The 21915-nt window shown below is 40.2% G+C and overlaps 1 protein-coding gene across 2 annotated transcripts in view; it reads right to left on the bottom strand.

Annotated features, from left to right (window-relative positions):
• Window positions 1–20586, bottom strand: part of EPHX4 (epoxide hydrolase 4) — a 43018-nt gene extending 22432 nt beyond the window's left edge. For both annotated transcript variants that reach the window (XM_047726618.1, XM_047726619.1), the window contains exons 1-5: window positions 20236–20586; window positions 17895–17980; window positions 6905–7062; window positions 4850–4978; window positions 104–207 (exon numbers count right to left, since the gene is read on the bottom strand). In XM_047726618.1, coding sequence (XP_047582574.1) covers window positions 104–207; window positions 4850–4978; window positions 6905–7062; window positions 17895–17980; window positions 20236–20466 — 708 coding nt within the window. In that variant the 5' untranslated portion in view covers window positions 20467–20586. The remainder of the gene's footprint in view (window positions 1–103; window positions 208–4849; window positions 4979–6904; window positions 7063–17894; window positions 17981–20235) is intronic.
• Window positions 20587–21915: the final 1329 nt, after the last annotated feature.

Raw genomic sequence — 21915 nt, forward strand, 5'->3', positions numbered from 1 at the left:
CACAAATATATATACATAATAAATATACAATGTATATTTATATGCATTGCAAAATGATCACCACAATAATTCTAGTTAACATCCATCACCAGATTTGACTTACCTTAAAATCATTTATTGAGAACATAAATTCTGGGAACCATGGTATTTGGAAGAAGTAATAATGGCTGGATTTGAACAGCTGGACAGGGTGTCGTAAAATATATTCTGAAATTAAAATGCTATGTTAGACCTTATTCAAGGTGTATTAATTACTTACTGTTGAAAGAACTTTGTTTTAAGGCAATTTCACCTTTGAGATGAAAACAGAATCCACAAGTAAGCCGTTGTGTATTCTCTTTGGAAAAATTTCTTTTTTAAAAAAATTAACATATAATGTATTATTTGTTTCAAGGGTACAGGTCTGTGATTCATCAGTCTTACACAATTCACAACACTCACCATAGCACACATTCTCCCCAATGTCTATCACCCAGCCATCCCATCCCTCCCACTCCCTCCACTCCAGGAACCCTCAGTTTGTTTCCTGAGGTTAAGAGTCTCTTACAGTTTGTATCCCTCTCTGCTTTCACCTTTTTTCATTTTCCCCCTCCCTTCCCCTATGAGCCTCTTTTTTCCCAAATTCCTCCTATCAATGAGATCATATGATAATTGTCTTTTTCTGATTGACTTATTTCACTTAGTATAATATCCTCTAGTTCCATCCATGTCATTGCAAATGGCAAGATTTCAGGGGTTTTGATGGCTGCATAGTATTCCATTGTATATATATATACCACATCTTCTTTATCCATTCATCTGTTAATGGACATCTGGGCTCTTTCCATAGTTTGGCTATTGTGGACATTGCTGCTATAAACATTGGGGTGCATGTGCCCCTTTTGATCACTACATTTGTAATTTCAGGGTAAATACCCAGGTAGGGTAAATCTATTTTCATCTTTTTGAGTAAACTCCATACTATTTTCCAGAGCGGCTACACCATCTTTGGAACAATTTCTATGTTCTTATATTTTATTATGGATATTTCAAGTGTTTAGAAAGTTTATAGCCCTTTAAATAAAAAGAAAACTTCATTTTATGAAGTCTTGACTCAGAAAGGAACGGGAAACCCAAACGACACTGCTTTTTCTCCAAGGTTATTATCAGTGACCTCACACTTTTCCTAGGGATATATGGGGAGGTAATTTTCTGTTGCTTAAAAGACTTTCTTGGGGCACCTGGGTGGCTCAGTGGGTTAAGCCTCTGCCTTTGGCTCAGGTCATGATCTCAGGGTCCTGGGATCAAGCCCTGCATCAGGTTCGCTGCTCAACAGGGAGCCTGCTTCCTCCTCTCTCTGCCTGCCTCTCTGCCTACTTGTGCTCTCTCTCTCTGTCAAATAAATAAATTAATTAATTAAAATTCTTTAAAAAAAATAAAGACTTTCTTTACAGGAGGATTTGAATACCTTATTCATTGGGCCTCAACAGAAACTAAAGTGTTTCCTATAAGTTTATGCTAGAAAATTCATTCACTCAGGGAATATTTGAATATCTACTGTGTGTGAGGGGATTTAGCAGTCAACAAGACAGAAGAGGTTCCCATTAATAAAGAGCTTATACAATAAGTATTGATACTTTAAAAGATGATTTTAGATAGCAATAATATCATAAAGAAAATTAAAACAAGGTAATCTGATTGAGAGTGATGATTGGGTGTTGTGGAGGACTATTATTTAGTAGAGGTGATCAGAATAGGCTTCTCTGGGTTTGTGATACGTAGACTAAGTCCTGAATGGTAAGAGGGAGTTGGCTATGCAAAGATCTAGGGAGAAAATCCAAGAACAGAAAGTAGGTCCTGGGCTTGGCACATTTAGGAAGAAGAAAGAACGTCAGTGTGGCTGGTGTGTAGTGAATGAGGAGGGAGAGGTGGTATGAGATGAGTCAGAGAGCAAAACAGAAACCCAGTCTGGGAGGGCCAGAGGAGATGGACTTTTAAGGGCTTTGGAAAGACACTGAAGCTTTGAACTGGTGAGTAGTGTAATCACACATATTAAGTATGCATACTTATTTTTTTCTTGTGCACTGTGTATATATAATTTTTGCTATAGAGGTCATCTTTTTTTATTTCTAATTTTGTAACTAACATGGTTAGTGTTCACATAGTTGGAATTTTTAGAACTATAATTCTCAGATAAGTGGAGATAAGTTATGCTATACTTTTTGTAAAGTCATCATCGAACAAAATTTATTCAGCCCTGCATTAAGAGATAGCAATATAATTAAGGGTTAAATACAGGCATATTACTTGAAGACCTTATATTAAGCTGACTAAGGTTGAACCTAGTCTGAATAAAACAATTCCAGAAATATTTCAAGAATCTTCTTGCTGAAATGACCAATTACAATTTGTCCTTTTAGCAACATCACAAAAATAACCTTTACTCAAGGATCCCAATCAATGGAATAAGCATGTAGCACCACTTTTGCTACTTAATGCAACTGAGAAAAATATAGGGAATTTCAGTTCGATATTTGAATCCTAAGCATCCATGCTGTTACCTCAACAGAAATGGGACAATTGGATCTATATCTAAAACTCAACTCTTGGGGTGCCTGGGTGGCTCAGTTGGTTAAGCACTGCCTTCAGCTCAGGTCATGAGCCCAGAGTCCTGAGATTAAGCCATTCATTGTATTGGGCTCCCTGCTCAGCAGAAAGCCGGCTTCTCCCTCTGCCACATTTGTCCTCTCTTGTTCTCTTTCAAATAAATAAATAAAAACTTTTTAAAAAATAAAATAAAATCCAACGTTTACACTTATAATATACAATATTTATGTAGTCATGTTTCCTTTCTCCCTTTTATGTAGTCATGTTTCCAACATAAATTTTTTTGTTCCCTAGAGGGCTGCTGTGAGTCATAGCAGTACCTGAAATTCAGAAAACTTGACAAGGGTAGTTAAAGAGGATAAGATGATAGTTTTTGGCAAAACCAAATAAAAATGTGCCTAGCCACAGCTCACTGGTCTCTAAACACTCTGAGGATTTTAAGAGTTCCCTTTATAGCAGAGGTTCTCAGAGTATAGCCCGTGTGGACCTCTGGGGATCCCTAAGACCCCTTTAAGCAATCTGGACAGTCAAAACTATTTCATTACAATACTAAGACATTTTTAGCTTTTCTCCTTTGGTTGACATTCATGCTTATGGTACAAAAACCATAGTAGATAAAGCCATTGCTGCCTGAGCACAAAGCAAAGTAGTGTTACTAAACAGTCCTAGCAGTAGCAGTCATTGTCTTCTTTGCCACCACATACTTGCAGCAAACAAATACATAAACACATAAAATTAAGTGCCAGTTTCACTTAGGAATGTCCTAGATAAAATAGCAAAAATTATTAATTTTATTACGTTTCAACCCTTGTGTACATGGCCTTTGAACGTTGAGATGAATCAGAATGTACACATAAAGCAGTTCTGTTGATCACCCAAGAACAATGGTTGTCTCAAGGAATAGCATGCCTACAATCCTTTGAGTTGATTAGATGAATTAGCCGCATTTCTTACGGAATACCGTTTTTTACTTGAAAGGATGGCTAACAAATTATCATCAGTCAGACTTGAGTATTTGACAGATAGTCTCTTGAAAATGAACAAAGTGAGCCTGTCACTTGGGGGGAAGCAATCAACGGTATTTGTTGCCAACAACAAAATTCAAGCTTTCAAATAAAAATTAGAATTTTGGAGATGTGCATTTACGACTGCGAACATGACAGTATTGCAATACTCAACAACTTTTTGATGGAACTGGGGCAATATTAGTGAATGTGATTCTTTGATATAACATAATAAAATGTGCCGGCTTAGGGAAGATCTATATATCTCTACAAACCAATATCTTCCAATGCATGATGATGCAAAATTACACATGGGTAAAAAATCCATTCAAAGTGCTAGAGAGATTAATGGATTTAAAGTAACAGAGTACAAAAAGTTCATTAATATGACATCAGATTCTACATTGTTACTAACCTTTAAGAAACCACCAGTTTTCGAGTTTGGTGTAGTATTAAAGAAGAAAATCCACAGTTATCTGAAAAGACTATTAAAATACTCCTCCCTTTTCCAATTACAAATCTGTGTGAGGCCAGATTTCTTCATACACTTCAATTCAAACAACATATTGTAACAGACTGAATGCAGAAGCAGATCTGAGAATCCAGCTGTCTTCTATTAAGCCAAAAATTAAACAGGTTTGCAAAAATGTAAAACAGTGACATTCTTCTCACTAACATTTTGTTTGGGAAGATGTAGCTAGTTTTCATTAAAATGTTAATCATGTTAACAGATCCTGAATTTACTATTTTTAATGAATTAATATATAATTTTAAATTTTCTCCTTTTTAATTTTTAATACAGTAAATATTTTTATATATGTCCTATATAAACAAAAGCTCAATGGGTCCTTAATAATTTTTAAGAGTACAAAGAGTCCTGAAACTCAAAACTTGAGAACTATGGCTTTAAAGAATGCTGTCATTCCTGATAGCCCAAGCAGTCAGGGAAGAGGAGAATTTATTTCTAGATTGTCAAGATTCATTACTGTCAAAGTAATGTTACTGCATTTTTTCCGTTTATCCTTATCCAAGTGAGCATTAAAATAGTCTCTAAAAAAATAAAATTATGCAAGCAAATATGAAGCTACAATTTGTCACTCTTGTAAAATATTTAAAGCCAAGGTATCTGACATTGTCATATGCTAATATCATATTTTAGTCATTTAACTTAAAAAAACTACTGTTTTTAATCCAAAGTGTCAGTGACAACAGTGAATTATCACATGAGCAAAAATGTTTTAATTAAAATTTATACTCACCTGTAAATACATTTGGGTGAGGGAAGTTAATAACAATAAGTTTCATCACCATTTCAGGATAACAGATGGCAATTAGCCAAGCAATCATCCCCCCCCAGTCATGACCAATAAGAACACATTTGCTATATCCTGTAAAGGAGAAAAAAAATGTTGATGTCATTGAAGGTGGATGCATCATTACAACACATGAAATGGGTACACTTTTGAAACTAATCTTCCCATCATAATCCGACTCTAATTATGCACTTCATGAAGATACTGAGTGGTGTTTCCAAAACCTGTATGTCCGAATCACCTAAGTAGCTTCTTAGGAAATTTAGATGTCCCGCCTCCATTCTAGACCTACAGATTCAGAATCTGTCCTGGGAATCTATCTATATATATATTTTTTAAATCTGAAATAGCTAGCTCAGCTCTTGTTCCACGAACCCAAGTTTGGAAAACCATGGTAAAAATTACACATAATTAGGTCATAAGCAAGACTATATTATTGATTTGCCTAGAAAATTGCATGAAGACAAATTTAGGCCAAGTCTGACTGAATTACCACAGAAGAAAAATGAAATATGGCTGATGGAAATCAATGTCTTTGAGTCTATTTTATTGTAATCAGACTAAATGACAACACTGCTTTGATACCCCCAGACCTCATCCATTTTTTTCTCCTCTTAGTATATTGGCCTGATCTTTGTTCTCTTTAGATTATTGTAGAAAAGGCCTTTAATTTGATTTCATGGGTTTCTTACAATATTAGTTCCATTAACATACCATGGTAGCAGCTGGGTTTTAGTCAAAAAAGATGTAGTGGATTCGATTGTTGTTAAAAAATATTTACTTCTCCTCTCTCCCTGCTGCCATAAAAGCAGTATATGTTGCTATCCCTTTTATGCTAGACTTAACCATGTGATTTGCTTTGGTCATAGGGTGGGAGAATGACTTGACTTTGGACTCAGCCTTATGACTTGCTTTGACCAATGTGCTGCAAGCAGAAAATTGAAATAAGGTTCCACATCTGGGCTCACCCTCTTGCCATTTCTGTCATTTCCAGGAGAAGAGGAAAAGCTACTTGTGTTGCAGCCCAACTCAGAGGGAGAAGTCAGTCCCAGCAGGACCTGTAACCTGAGGCAAAGACCCAGTGGTCCAGCCTACACTTGACCTTCACACCCACGAGCATGTGAATAAATGCCTATGGCCATGTTTGGCACGTTGTGGCACTAGCTGATCAACATAAGAAAGATAGCGCAGGACACACGGGTGGCTCAATCAGTTCATATGCCTTTGGCTCAGGTCATGATATCAGGGTCCTGAGCTTGAGCCCCACATTGTGGGGGGGGGGGGTCCCTGCTCAGTGGGGAGTCTGCTCTTCTCTCTCCCTCTGCACCTCCTCCTGCTTGTGCTCTCTCTCTCTCAAATAAATAAACAAAAATCTTAAAAAAAAAAAAAAAGAAGAAAGATTGCGCAAGTGCTTCTTCATGTTATAACATTTTTATTTTTTTTAATTTTTTTTAAAAGATTTTATTTATTTATTTGACAGAGAGAGATCACAAGTAGACGGAGAGGCAGGCAGAGAGAGAGGGAAGCAGGCTCCCCGCTGAGCAGAGAGCCCGATGCGGGACTCGATCCCAGGACCCTGAGATGATGACCTGAGCCGAGGGCAGCGGCTCAACCCACTGAGCCACCCAGGTGCCCCTGTTATAACATTTTTAAATGATTATTTAGATGTGCATTCTGAAGAAATAAATTTTCTGAGTACAAGAATCAAATTTCCAATAACTAGTTCTGAAAATAATTGATTGCATACATTAGAAATACTTTTAAAAACAAATTTTCAAAGTCATTCTTGGCTGGTGGACTGAATTGTCATTCCGGATGTATTACTTTCAATATCATCTATAAGTATTCTCAGCTGTATACCCAAAACCATGGTGACAGGATCCAGACAACAGCTCAGGTAAATGGAAATGCCTCCTCCCAAGAAATGAGGTTACCAATTCACAATTTTTTGAATGTTAGTCCCTTAAAAGGGACTATACTAGTTTTTTAAAGCTGACCTACCTAAAGAGTCTAAAATATCCTTTATATCTGTAATTAGACAGTCCAATTTGTAATTTTCTCGATGAATGGGAGCATCTGTTTCTCCATAGCCTCTCAGATCAAGCGCTACAACTCGATATTCACTTTTAAATTCCCTTAGTTGGTGACGCCAAGAATACCTGCAGGAAATAAGAAACACTAAAAATACCACAGTAGCAAATCCAGAGAGTAACATTACAGCTTTTCTACGTGGACAACTCTAAGAAACTGTCTATTTTGAGAAAGGTTATAAAGGCCATCTGTGAGACAGAGGAAGGGACATGTTTCAGAAGGGATCACTGAAGTTCTTTATAAAAATTTATTGTTATTTTTTTTACCAGCTCCAGTGGGGTGTAACAGAGGACCATTACTTACAGACACTACAAAATAGCAGATACTAAAACTAATATACTTATATATGTACTTAAGAAATCAATTTTTGAGCCTTCCTTAAATAATGCTCACAGCTATCAGGGAATCTGTACTTACATATGCTTCTGTGGAGAAGATCCTGAAAGAGTACAAGCAAGTGTGATATTAAAAATATTTAAAGGAGGGGCGCCTGGGTGGCTCAGTGGGTTGGGCCTTTGCCTTCAGCTCAGGTCATGGTCTCGGGGTCCTGGGATCGATCCCCATGTTGGGCTACCTGCTCTGCAGGGAGCCTGCTTCCCCCTCTCTCTCTCTGCCTGCCTCTCCGGCTATTTGTGATCTCTCTCTGTCAAATAAATAAATAAAATCTTAAAAAATATATATTTAAGGGGCGCCTGGGTGGCACAGTCAGTTAAGTGTCCAGCTCTTGGTTTCAGCTCAGGTCAGGATCTCAGGGTCATGACACCTTGGGCTGCATCAGGCTTGCGGTCAGCACAGAGTCTGCTTGACACTCTCTCTCCTTCTCCCTGTGACCCTCCCACTTGTGCTCAATCTCTCCCAAATAAATAAATAAATAAATAAATAAATATTAGGAAACAAAAACAAACAAACCCCAAAAAGACCCACACACTTAACAGCCAAAATGGCACTGGCATTAACTGACCAGTTAAAATGACCAGCATTGGGTGTCTGGGTGGCTGGTGGGTTAGGTTTCTGACTTCCGCTCCAGTCATATCTCAGGGTCCTGGGATCAAGCCTGGCGTTGGGCTACCCACTCAGTGGGAATCCACCTCTCCCTCTTCCTCATCTTCCTCCAAAACCCTGGCTTGTTTTTTTTTCCCTTTCTATGTCAAATAAATAATTTTTTTAAAAAAAAGAAAAAAAAAAATGAATGGCACCGCACCCCGCCGCGGCTGTGCTTGATCATGGAACTGCGGAATTAAATGAAATAAAAAGATCCATGAGACTTTCTTTTCTTTTCTTTTTAAAATGATCTTATTTTTAAATAACCTCTGTACCCAATGTGGGGCTCAAATTTACAACCCTAAGATCAAGAGTCACGCGCTCTACCTACCGACTGAGCCAGGCAGGTACCCAGAACACGAGATTTTCTTCTTCAAACAAGCAACAACAACAAAAAAAGATGCGGATTTTTCAAAGTGACTCACTATGTTGTGGAACTCCACACTTGATCTTAGCCAAAAGACCAAGAAGCGATTGTTGTGGTACTCCAAATAGGCATTTAAAAAATGGGTCCACATGCACATCTGTTCATGGAAACAGTGTAGAATTATCTGACATGAGCTAAATGGGAGATAATTGTCTGAGAAGATTTTTGGAGTGCAATAGACAGGTGCACACAGGGATCTGCGCTTGTAAGCCAATAGTGAGAGAGAGACTGCGAGGTGAGGTGTCACAAAGCAGTAAGGTCAATGAAGCAAACTGTGGGCTTTATATCAACAAGTCCTCAGGAAGAGTGTCAGACACATATTTGTAATTATGCGTGGATACAGAATCTTTGATTTATTATCAGAATACCTATGATTTGTGAAAATCTGAAAGGGATTACCAATGAAGACATATTTGAAAACGTTAAGAAAAAATATGTTTCCTAGTGAGGTCATAGTAATCTTACTAATATTGTCTTTAGGTTGCAACAAATGAAGCAGTGTGTTTCCTCAGAGATACTCATCTGTCAACAACAATATTATTTTCTCATTAGCCTTACTTAAAAATTTCAATTGATTTTTTTATGTCTTTGTAACTGGAGCCTAACTGGTCCCTCTTCAGAGATTACCTCATGCCTAATCAATAAAGTTCTGCAGATTTAACCTTTTAAATATTTATTTAATCACTTTTCCTGTCCATCCCTACTCTCATTACCTTAATTCAGGCCTCCATTAATGCGGCAACCTATCGATTGGTCTGTATGCATTTCACTCCCCCCAGTGCTGTCTTCCACAAAATCAGACTGAGGTCGCAAAAACACAGATTCCATCATGTCATTTCGCTGCTTAACATCTTTTCTTGAATCCCTACTATAGGCATAGCTCAGAGATCGTGCAGATCGGTTCCAGACCACAACAATAAAGTAAATATCACGATAAAGTAAGTATAAAAGTTATATTTACATTGTAGTCTATTAAGTGTGTAATATAGCATTATGTCTAAAAACAATGTATAAATCGGAATTTAAAAAGTATTGCTTGACTGATAAATCACAGACCTGTACCCCTGAAACAAATAATACATTATATGTCAGCAATAAATAAATAAATAAATAAACTCATATTAAAAAGTTAAAAAAAAAGTATTGCTCGTATAGAACTGTTGAATCACTATGTTGAACACCCAAAACTAATATAACACTGTATGTTAACTACACTAGAATTAAAGTTAAAAGCATAACAAAATCAGAAAAAGAAAAAAATACTTTATTGCTAAAAAAGTGCTAACCACCATATGAACTTTTAGAGAGTTGTAATCTTTTTTTGCTGGTGGAGGGTCTTGCCTCGATGTTCATGACTGCTGACTGACCAGGGTGGTGGCTGCTGGAGACTGGGGTGACTGTGACAATTTCTTAGAATTCAACAACAATGATGTTTGCTGCATTGATTGACTCTTCCTTTCATGAATGATTCTCTGTAGCGTGTGATGCTGTTTGATAGTGTTTTACCCACAGCAGAACTTCTTTCACAATTGGAGTCCGTCCTCTCAAACCCTGCCTCTGCTTTATCGACTAAGTCTATGTCATATTCTAAATCCTCCGTTGTCATTTCAACAATCTTCACAGCATCTTCACCAGGAGTAGATAGAGTCCAGCTCAGGAGACCACTCTTTGCTCATCAGTAAGAAGCAGCCCCTTAGCCGTGAATGATCCATCAGGAGATCGCAGCCGTCCAGTCACATGTTCAGGCTGTTTCCACTACATCTGCTGTTCCTGCCTCCACTGAGCCTACCAGGTTACCCATGAGGGCTGGGATCAACTTCTTCCAGACTCCTGTTCATGTTGACATTGTGACCTCTTCCCATGAGTCACGAATGTTCTCAGTGGTGGCTAGAATCGTGAATCTTTTCCAGAAGATTTTTGATTAACCTTGCCCCCAGATCCATCAGAGACATCACCATGGCAGCTGCAGCCTTATGATATGTATTTCTTATATAATTAGGCTTAAGGAGTAGAAATCACTCCATGATCCACAGACTGCAGAATGGATGTTGTGTTAGCAGGCGTGAGAACAACAGTAATCTCGTTGTCTAGCTCCATTAGAGCTCCTGGGTAACCAGGTGCATTGTCAGTGAGCAGTCAGATTTTGAAAGAAATCTTTTTTTTTTTTTTTTGTCTGAACAGTAGATCTCAACAGTGGATTTAAGATATTCAGCAAACCATGCTGTAAACAGATGTGCTGTCATCCAGGCTTTGTTGTTCCATTTATAGAAAAGAGGCAGAATGGATTTAGCATAATTCTTAAGGGCTCTAGAATTTTCAGAATAATCAGTGATCATTGCTTCAACTTCAAGTCACCAGCTGTATTAACCTCTAACAAGACTGTCAACCTGTCCTTGAAATTTTGAGGCCAAGCGTTAACTTCTCTCTAGCTAGGAAAGCCCTAGAAAACATCTTCTTCCAATAGAAGGCTGTTTCATCTACTTGAAAATTTATTGTTTATTGTTGCCACCTTCATGAATGATCTGAGTCATACCTTCTGCATGACTTGCTGAAGCTTCTACATCAGCACTTTGCTTCACCTTGCACTTGTATGTTCTGAAGGTGACTTCTTTTCTCAAACCTCACGAACCCACCCCTGTTAGCTTCCCACTTTTCTCCTGCAGCTTTGTCACCTCTCTGAGCCTTCACAGAAGTAAAGATAGTTAGGGCCTGGCTCTGAATTAGGCTCTGGCTTAAGGGAATGTTGTGGCTGGTTTGATCTTCTACCCAGACCACTGACAATTTCTCCATATCAAAAATAAGGCTGTTTCACTTTCTTATCATTTGTGTGTTCATTGGAGTAGCACTTCCAATTTCCTTTAAGAACTTCTTCATAGCAGGGGTGCCTGGGTGGCTCAGGGTCCTGGGATCAAGCCTCACCTTGGGCTCCTCGCTCCACAGAGAGCCTGCTTCTCCTTCTCCCTCTGCCTGCTGCTCTGCCTACTTGTGCTCTCTCTCTATCTTTCTGTCAAAAAAAAATAAAAGAAATCTTAAAAAAAAAAAAAAAAAAAGAACTTTTTCCTAGCATTCACAACTTGGCTAACTGGTGGGAGAGGCCTCACTTTCAGTCTATCTTGGCTTTTGACATGCCTTCCTCACTAAGCTTAATCCTTTCTAGTTTTTTATTTAAAGTGAGAGATATGGGACTCCTCATTTCATTGAACATTTAGAGGCCATTGTAAGGTTATCAACTGGCCTGATTTCAATATTGTGTGTCTCAGAGAACAGAGAGAGCCGAGGAGAGGGAGAGAGATAGGGGAAAGCATTACTGGTAGAGCCATCAGAACACGCACAACAGGCATCCATCCTTAAGTTCACCATCTCATGTAGGTGTGGTGTATGGCACCCCAAGGCAATTATAGTAGTAACATCAAAGATCACTGAGCACAGATCACCATAACAAATGTAACAATAATAATGAAAGAGTTTGCAATATTGCAAAAAATTACCAAAATGTGATACAGAGACACAAAATCAGAAAATGCTGTTGGGAAAATGACTCCAACAGCCCTGCTCTACTCAGAGCTGCCACAAACTTCCAGTTTGTGAAAACAATAAAAAATTTTAAAAAGCCAAAAAAAAAAAAAAAAAACCAAACCAAAAACTGCAGTATCTCTGAAACACAATAATACAAGGTCTGCCTGTACTCATAACATGCAGCCCAAGCTCGTCACCATGGCAGACAAAACCTCCAAGATTTGACTAAGACCCAATCTTCCAGCCTGATTACTTTACACTCTTTGTCATTTACTGTATGATCAAAGGAGCTGGCAGTTATATCATTCTTAGTACATGCCAGGGCACCATTCTAAGTGTTTCACATATAGTAATGTTGATCTGCAAAACAAAACTGTGAAGTAGATATTATTATTATCCCCACAGCAGACCTAAAAAATCCAGAGGCACAGAAAGGCTAATTGCCTTGCCAAAGGCCACAGAATTAGCAAAGAGCAGAGTGAGGATTCACACCCAGGTATTCTGTCCTGAGTCCCAGGTATACAGCCCCTGTAGCGGGAAGCCCCCTGTAGTGATCCAATGGCCATATTGCCTTTGACTTTGTTCCTATGATGTCTTCTGTCTGCAACAACATTCTTTGCCGTTTCCCTGCTCCCCATAATCCCTGCCCTTCCCCTTCACTGAACTCCTCACTCTGAGCATCTCCACTTCCAGGAGAACCCACAGGCCCCCACCTTTCTTGGTGGGTTGGGTGGAACCCTTCCTACTCTCCCACTTGCACATACACTCTTCAGGGGACTGGGCATGAGCTTTACAATGATCTGCTGCATCTGGTGCTTCCACTCAATTGGGAGCTCCTTCAACTGTGTGGTAGAATATTTATTTAGACTATGTAGGTGCTTAATAAAAATGTGTTGCATAAGTGAAACAAATAAATGGAAGGACTGAGTCTTAACACTGCTAGAAGGACCAGCTGCTCAATAAAACTCTGCCCCAGTTCAAAAAATGAGGCAAGGATGACTAAAGTTCCCAAGTTCCTGTTGGGGAATTTATAGTCAACGTCTGTGAAATTTGACTCAAAGGAATGTGTAGAATCCTGCAACATTTTACATTTAAAATTGCATTAGAGATTATACAAACATAATACATGCATATTTCATTCTCTTATTAATAATTTAAATTGACTTACAAAGAAATCCAACTATTGCTGTCATCCATAGAGGAGCCAAACAATATCTTCAGCATTTCTAAGAAATAGGGCAGCTGCTATTTTAATAAATCGCAAAAAAATCTTAAATGTAACCTTCCCAGAATTCACAAAGCATATTTGATTCACCCTTTAAGCTGGAAAAGAAATCACCCCAGAGATAGACAGATGCGCATTTCATTCATATGATAGTAAACAAAATTGAGCCCCTTGACTCAGAAATGAAACATATTACAAAATCAGTAACTCAGGGGCACCTGGCTGGCTCAGTCCACAGAGCCAGAGCATGTGAGGCTTGATCTCAGGGTCATGGGTTCAAACCCCACATTGGGCAAGGAGCCTACTTAAAAAAAATCAGTAATTCCTAAAAATATTACAAAGAAACACAGCTAGCTATTTTCATCCACATTTTTTTTTTCTGGTACCTTCAGGTATTAGCAGACAATACTTCTAAAAAAGCAGCCCCCTTCCTAGTGATTACTCTTGACATAAGAGGACTTCTGGTTTACCAGGATAGCCACATTCAGATGTAGAATATCCTTTTCCCCTTCACAACAGAGAAAAGGCCATAGTCTTCAGCCTCTGGGCTCAGCTGTGTGTACCAAGAGCCCTCCCTTGCCTCAGCACTTGAGTAATGACGAATGCACTCCGTACAGCTGGTGATGAAGACAACTCAAAGAAACTGCCTGCATCAGCTCCAAATATTTTTAAAAGCGATGCAAATTGAGGTGGAGAGAGAGTGGGAGAAAAACCATCTCCTGAAAAACAACTTTATTTTGGGATAATTTAGCTAACAGTCTCCAAGATGCAAATCCTGTTTGATGTTTCCTTTAGATTTTAAGAAGACCCAAAATTTTTATTGTTTTCATGTAACATCTTATATTAAATGTCATCAATTCTCAACAGCTATTCTTAGGTAATGATGATAAATGCAGAAAATATTTTGCATGTGTACAGTGCTTTTCTGTTTAAAATCATTTTTACACACATTGCCAATTTATGATTATTTTGTTTTCACTGTGTCAAATATTCTGACCTACTTGATCTACAAATATGCTTACAGTTTCATATGTATTTAGGCAAAACTTGATTAATAGAGGAATAATATTTATACTTATTATGCAAATATAAACTGGTTTGAAATGTCAGACAGAGTTTCTTGCTTTGTTGTTTTTGGATTTTATAATTTTTTTTTATTTTTTTATTTTTTTAGATTTTATTTATTTATTTGACAGAGAGAGATCACAAGCAGGCAGAGAGGCAGGCAGAGAGACAGGAGGAAGCAGGCTTCCCGCCGAGCAGAGAGCCCGATGCGGGGCTCGATCCCAGGACCCCGAGACCACGACCCGAGCCGAAGGCAGCGGCCCAACCCACTGAGCCACCCAGGCGCCCCTGTTTTTGGATTTTAAAGAAGATAGAAATGCAAGAAAAGGGGCTTTTGAAAAAAGAGAGGAAGGCCAAGAGAGAGTCTTGAAGTGGTTTAATCAAAACAGTTTTTTTCTGAAATTTATTTAACATTTTTCTGAATGGGGCATCTGAATGGAATCGACTAGACTCCTAATAGGTAATAGTGGAAGTCTGACCAGAAGGAAAGACAAAGTTCAACACAGAGGTCTTGGTTTAGGGTATGACATAGTCTAGCAGAGGTTTCTGATTATCAGCAATCCCCACGTAGTTGCTTTTAGACTTTCCCTAAACAACCAGGTAGCTTTCAGATTAAGGGGCAGCAAAGCTTAGTAAATTCAATATGCTGTTTGAGTAACTGAGCTATGGGGATTCACTGTTTTTTGTTTTGTTCTTAAAGTCATAGCAAGGGAGTTCCCAGAGTAACACATCCAAGACTTGACTTTGCCAGAGCAAATTGGACTGATGTCCAGGGACCAGTGCTGGGCCTCTCCCAGGCTGTCTTGTCCAATGAAGATTAGAAGACACGTACAAGAATCACCAGGCATTTCTATTTTGCAAGGGGGCTCTTATGAAGAGTAAATAATGGGACAGTGCTGTGAAAAATGTACAAAAGTATCATTCTGAAATATGACAGACAGCATCAGCTGTCCTCTATCAAAAGGATAGCATTGCTACTTGCTGTTTCTTCACAACAATTACCAAGTTGCTGAAGAAGTTGTAGATTTATTTATGTTTATTTTCATGGTAACAACGTCACGTGTAAAGAAAGTGAAGTTCTCGGAGAGAAAAGAGCATCGATGAGTACTGGGGTTGGTATGAGGTGGAGAGACAGAAGAGCTTTTGAGTCTTTTCTTTCTACAAAGTTAAATATCAACCACCCCTCCCCCCAACAGATCACGAATTTTATTTAGAACAATGATCCAAAATGTTAGAGGGAGGTGTTCTTGTGTGGTTAGCTAACTTTTAACACCCTCTTGAATGTTTCTATAAGGCGTGAAATTTGAAGGGTGAAAAGCTCTGCCTGATGTCCGATGATTATCATTCCTACATCCTGAGGACAAGCAGGAGAGGTCAGCTCTGATGGTCAAAGATAGGATATGCCTTACGCTCTGACCCTGCTGATTTCAGAAGGCTAGCTGTGAGGTTTAAATGAGAGGTAAGTAAAACACTTAGAAGAGTGCCCAGCACATAGTAAACAGTCCGTAAATGTTAACTAGCAGCAGCAGCAGCAGCAGTCAGGAAATTATTTTTGCACAGGTCTGGGACAATGGCCTATCTCCAAATGTCTTCATTACTCTCACTCTTCAAACTAGAATTCCGCTATTACGTATATTTCACCTCCTTTAGAGTTTTAAAGATTTTGTATCATCTAAAGTCCTGATTTAAAATGCAGCTAGCTCTCAAACAAGTATGATCTCAGTGCACTTTAGTTAATAGTTTCTTAGGTAGAGGGGCCCTATTAATAAATGCCTGGCAGATGCTAGCCCTGGCGCGTGGCTCTCCGCACTGGGTGAACGGGAAGGAAGGAAGAAAATGAGCATTTGCTGAGTATTCACTGGGGCTCTGTGAAAGGCCTTCTGCATATTTTGACTCTCTTTATCTTCCCAACAACTCAGTAAGATTATTGCAGATGATTGTGCGGGATCCTGCAGAGTAAGTGATTAAGCCAGAATTTACCGCCTATGTTACTTTATGCAGATTTGACTAATGCTTCCGACTTAAATTTTATTGTGAGCCAATCATGTCAAGCACGCCACTAACCAAGTCTACATACATACGCTTGAATTGCACTGGGCTGTTTACCACCTAATTAAGTTGTCTCCAGATGGAAGCACAGATAAAAGTTTAACATGAAAGCAACTTATGTTTATTCATGTAGGTGAATACAGAGGGGAGAAAAATCTTCATGAGGGGGAAAATCTCAGAAAAAAGACATCTATAGGCCTTTTGCTCTGGAAAAATGATGAGGTAAATGGAGTTTTGCCACACTCCATTCTTTTCTTCAATACCTAATACTTCCTCATGCACTAGTGTTCTCAATGTATTTATTAATGAAGTCTCTTTCACGGATAATGTATTAATTAAAGTGTATTAGGGTCAGATCTCTGAGAGCTAGATGCATTTTAAATAAGGACTTTGGATAAGACAAAATCTTTTAAACTGTGAAGGAGGTGTACAATACGTAATGGTGAGATTCTAAGTGTTAAGACTGCTAATAAGGGAAAAATTTGGTGACAGGGCATCAATCCAGACCTTTCAAAAGATATAGCATATTCTGCCTTTCAGTTGGCTTGGAGGATATGGCTATTTTTCATCCATTTCTTCACATTTAGTTTGTGAACTATCTTGAGATCATAGCCCTGTTGTCAAAAGGCCTGGTTGTCTTTTTACCACCATATGTAGCATCTTTTAAAAAGATATTCATATTTTTAAAGTTTAATCATATGTTGCCATCATCTGTACTTATTTGGCTCTGGGAGGTTCAAAGGAGAACAGAACATTTTCTTCTAGGTAACTAGCAACTGTATATTTTTGGTTATAGGTTTCTTCCTAATGCAAAATATTTAGGTCCTTAATTTATCCTGCATTCATGAGTTTGTTGTTACATGCATAGGAAATAGTTCATCTTCAGTTTCTAAGAGTCCTCTTCTTTCTCCAACTCCCCCTCACCTGAGGCTTTTTTTTTTTTTTTTTTTTTTTTTTTTAGAGAGAGGGAGAGAGAGCAAGCACAGGCAGACAGAATGGCAGGCAGAGGCAGAGGGAGAAGCAGGCTCCCTGATGAGCAAGGAACCCGATGTGGGACTCGATCCCAGGACGCTGGGATCATGACCTGAGCCGAAGGCAGCTGCTTAACCAACTGAGCCACCCAGGCGTCCCATCACCTGAGGCTTCTTGTAGACCTTCCAGATAACAGGCACTCTATACCTTTGATTTCTTTTCAATCTCCTTTCCCTGCCCAACGTGGCATATGGTCCACAGTAGACACTATGAAAACTGTTTAGTAACTAGTTCAGAAATTTGAAACACTAAACAATACTTCTTTTAATTTTACACCAAAGAGAGAGAGAGAGAGGAAGGGAGGAAGGAAGAAAGAAAGGAACAGTGGGAGGGAGGCAGGGAGGAAGGAAGGAACAAAATTAGGCTGGTACCACGCACATTTCATGAGACTAGAAGGAAAACCATCCCTGTTATTCAGGAGCATTCAGGAAGGATAACTGGGTAAGAGACCATAAAGTAAGGTCGATTAAAAGTCATAACAAGAAAATGGCACTGTGATTAGCCAAGGCCTTAATGCAAAAGAAAAAGTTGTTTGGTAAGTTTACCAGAATTCTGGAAATCCATGAAGCAGCAGCATAAGTGGTTTGCCTCTTTCACCAGCAGCAACATAATGAAATCTTAACCCCGAATCCTGTAGTACAAAATAGAGGGCATGGGATTTTAGTGATATTTTGCCAAAAGTAGTGCATTTAGTATTTTCATTTCATTAGAGAAAAAGCTTGTTTGCATTATTTTTAATATCAAGAAATAAAGTAAATATCATTCAATTTCAAAAAGAAAAAAACCTCCATGATTTATTAATAGAGTAAATTAGATTTACTTTTGTTGACATTTCCTTTATAGTACTTTCCCTTCTTGTTCTATTTACAAGGTCAATTTCTATGTTACAAGCTTCTGGAACAATGTCACAATTTGTGACTTTCATCTTACTGATGTGTCACATTTCATCTCATTCAAATTCCACAGGACATGTAAATAATTCTGATCTGAATTTATATTCCTGCCATGTTTACCTCCTAGTCATGTACTTTTCTCAGCTTGCCCGTCAAGAGCTGTGCCATCAGTTATATAATTCACACCTCCTTTCCTTATTTTTAGTTCTCTCCTTCCCACATTATTATTTTAAGTTGAGAGTTGCATGTACAGCTCCCTTTGCTTCCTGTTCCTCATGTCACGTCAATGTATTTCTAACAGCAGAACTCTCTGAGTGCCCAAGACTTCTCTCTGCATGTGGGAGACAAGGCTGCCCAAGGAAAATAAAAGGCATGGGGGTGAGACAGGAATACAGCAAACACAAAGCAAACTGAAAAGAAGAAAATGGGGGGGGGAAGCAAGAAAGGAAAACAAAAATTCAGAAAAAAGTGAAGAAAGAAACCAAGAACCAAGAGATGAGCACAGAGACTGAGTTTTATATCAGGTAACCCAAGCAAGAGGGTTTCCAGATGTAAGAAAATCTTAAAAGGTTAATTCAACCCCATTATTTTTACAGATTTGGAAACTAAAGTCCAAAGATATTCACATTGGTCATAAAGGTGCTTGGGAGCAGGGCTGTGACCAGAACCCCATTCTGTCCCACCTTGGAGGACAATGTTCTTTCCACTCCATGGTTCTGTCTCTGGGGAAACTCTTTAGGTGGCCAGACTAGGAGGAAAAGCAGTATGAGGAATTCCAGAGGACTCTTTTTCACTGCTTCCCCACCCCAGGTTGGACCAAGATAACAAAACTGACTTTGCCCTCAACTACAGAATGCCTTTCTAGAAGTTTAGTAACTTCTTTTATTGGTGATGAGTCTTGTACACTTGACTGGATTTAGTGAACAAATATTTTGTTACACTTCCTATGTACTAGGCACTGTTCTAAGTTTTTGTTTATTTGGGTTTTTGTTTGTTTGTTTTACAGATATCAATTCATTTCATTCTCATACACATCCCAGGCTGATAGGGGTAAGAAAAATGTGCCCTTCGTCCTTTGAACTCTAGCAGCTGGACAGTGTAGCTCCTAATAGGACTCCTGCACTTGGTGACATAAATAACCCCTCCTGTGAGGCTAGTTTGACAGGCCTGTGAGTCAGACTGCAGGGGGCATCCAGAAGGGCCATATCCCTTCACCACCTGGAGCCTCAGGAAATGGGATATCCGTGGGCTGCCGGGAGGCTTGGGACAAGCATGAACAGTTCCAGTCTGAATGCACGGTTGACATTTACTTTTTACTCCATTCTTTTGGTTTCTGACATTGTAAGTCAGCTTCCTTGCTCACAAATATACACCATTTATTTATCGTTTCATGCTGGTCAGGTCATCTGTGAATGCTCCGTTCTGCTACTCTGAATAACGTCCTATTTCCTTATTCTATTTACTCTTTCAATCTCTAATATTTGGGCAAGGACAGCCTCATGAGACAGTAGGGCACGACCAGGAACAATTCCCTACAGCTGATCTGAGCTCTAAAGGGCAAAAAGGTGACAGGAGAGACAGCCTTCCCTTACAGAGAGCAGAATTATTCTGGGTTGTTGTGGTGGAGCAGGAGGGGACTGTATTATATATAGGACCTGATGAGAGAACCCCCTTATAACCTATTCTCAGCTCTCAGTCTCTCTCTGTGTCTCTGTGTCTCTGTCTCTCTCTCTCTCTCTCTCTCTCACACACACACACACACACACACACACACACACACACACACACACACGGTCTCGACCCCTCTCCCGCCACACCTCGCCCCCCCTTGCCTTGCCTCCCCCTGGCATCTTCCCTGTCCCCGCCGCACGCTCTTGCGAGCCCCGGGAACACTAGGGGACGCTGGGCGTCATGGAAGGAGCAGCCCAGCGCGCTCTGCTCTCACGGCCGTCACGTTCCCTCCCGATACCGCCGGGCCCGCGCCGGCCTTCACCTTGATCCGCACGTAGCAGTGGGTACCCAAAGAGGGGTCGTTCAAACACGCGGGAGGGTGTTCCCGGGCGACCCTCCGGAAGGTCTGCGCGGGTCCCTTGCCGATGCTCCACAAAAGTTTGAGCAGGTAGACGGAGGCGCAGAGCCCGCAGTAGCAGTAGACCAGGGACCAGAAGAGCAGGGACCGGATCGTGACGGTCAGGCGGAGCAGGCAATCTCGCAGCCTCGCCATCGGGCAAGGCCGGCGGCGGGGCCCGCTGCCCCTCGGGGACGCGGGAGCAGCGGCGCTCGTTCGGGCTCCGGAGCGAGACAGCCAGCGCGGCGCGCGCCGGGCCCGCCAGCCGGTCCGCGGGAGCCGGCTCCGCGCGCGCCTCCCCGCGGGCCCCCGGGGCGGCTGCGCTCGGCCGGCGTCCCGTGGCCCAGCCGCGGGCTCCCGCACTCGCGGTGCGCGCTCCGGGGCCGCTGCGCCCAGCCCGGGAGCGCCGCCGGGCAGACCCCCTGCGCTGCGGGTTCCGCCCCGGACTGGGCGAGGCTGGGGACCGGCCTTCCTCGGCGGAGTGAGATCCCAGTTCTAAACTGCTCGACTGCGGGGAAGATGAAGGGGAGACTTTCCCAGATCATCCTGGGAACCTCAGAAGGCAGCGCCGCTCGTACTTGTACCAGTGTTCAAGCCCTCTCCCTGCCCAGTTAACCGTTGGAATTTCATTAGGCCTTTTTTTCTGGATCATAGAATTATGGGGCGCGGGGAATAGATGCAGTGAACGATTCTCATACTACATGACAAATATTATTACTTTACTCATTCCTAACATTCCTCTGACGGTGTTGATATTGCCCAGCAAGGTTCAGAGTGGCTATCCGCCCAGCCAGGCCTCTCTGGTTCTAAAGGCAAGCCTCTGGAAAGCCCTGGTCTGTTCTCTATCCCTGCGAGTTTTTCCTTTGCAAGACTCTTACATAAATGCAATCATATAATATGTAACCTTTTATTTGTGGCTTCTTTTCATTTAGCGAAATGCATCTGAGATTCAGCTATGCTGTTAAGTATATTGTTTCTTTTTTATTGCTTGTCAGTTTTCAATGAATGGATGTGGCATATTGTTTATCCATTCCCGAGTTAAATATATTTGAGTTTTCCCCAGTTTTTTGTTATGAATAAAGCCACTATAAACACTCGTGGGAAGTTCATTTGTGAACCTAAGTTTTCCTTTCACTTGAGTCAGTACTTAGAAGTTGGGCCTGGTGGTAGTGTGCATTTAACTTTATGAGAAACTGCCAAACTGACTTCCAAAATGGCTGTACAATTTGAACTCATACCAGCTAGGTGTGAGAGTTACAGTTAGGTTAGATTCTTGCAAGAACTGGGTATTGTCAAGAAATTTTTTTTAATTTTGGCAATTCTAAGAGGTGTGTAGTATCTCATTGAGATTTTAATTTACATTTCCCTAGTGACTAATAATGTGTGGGCATCTTTATGTACTTGAATGCCATCAAATATATTCTTCTTTGGCAAAGTGTCTGTTAAAAACTTTTACACATTTTTTAAAAATTGTGTTGTTTTCCTACTATTTAAATATTTTATTTATTAATTTGAGAAAGAACAAGAGAGAGCACAAGCAGGGTAAAGGGCAGAGGGAGAAGCCTCTGGGAGATACCCCAATGTGGGGTTTGAACTCATAAACCC

This window comes from Lutra lutra, chromosome 4 (assembly GCF_902655055.1).
Source record: "Lutra lutra chromosome 4, mLutLut1.2, whole genome shotgun sequence".
In the NCBI taxonomy this organism is placed as follows: domain Eukaryota; kingdom Metazoa; phylum Chordata; class Mammalia; order Carnivora; family Mustelidae; genus Lutra; species Lutra lutra.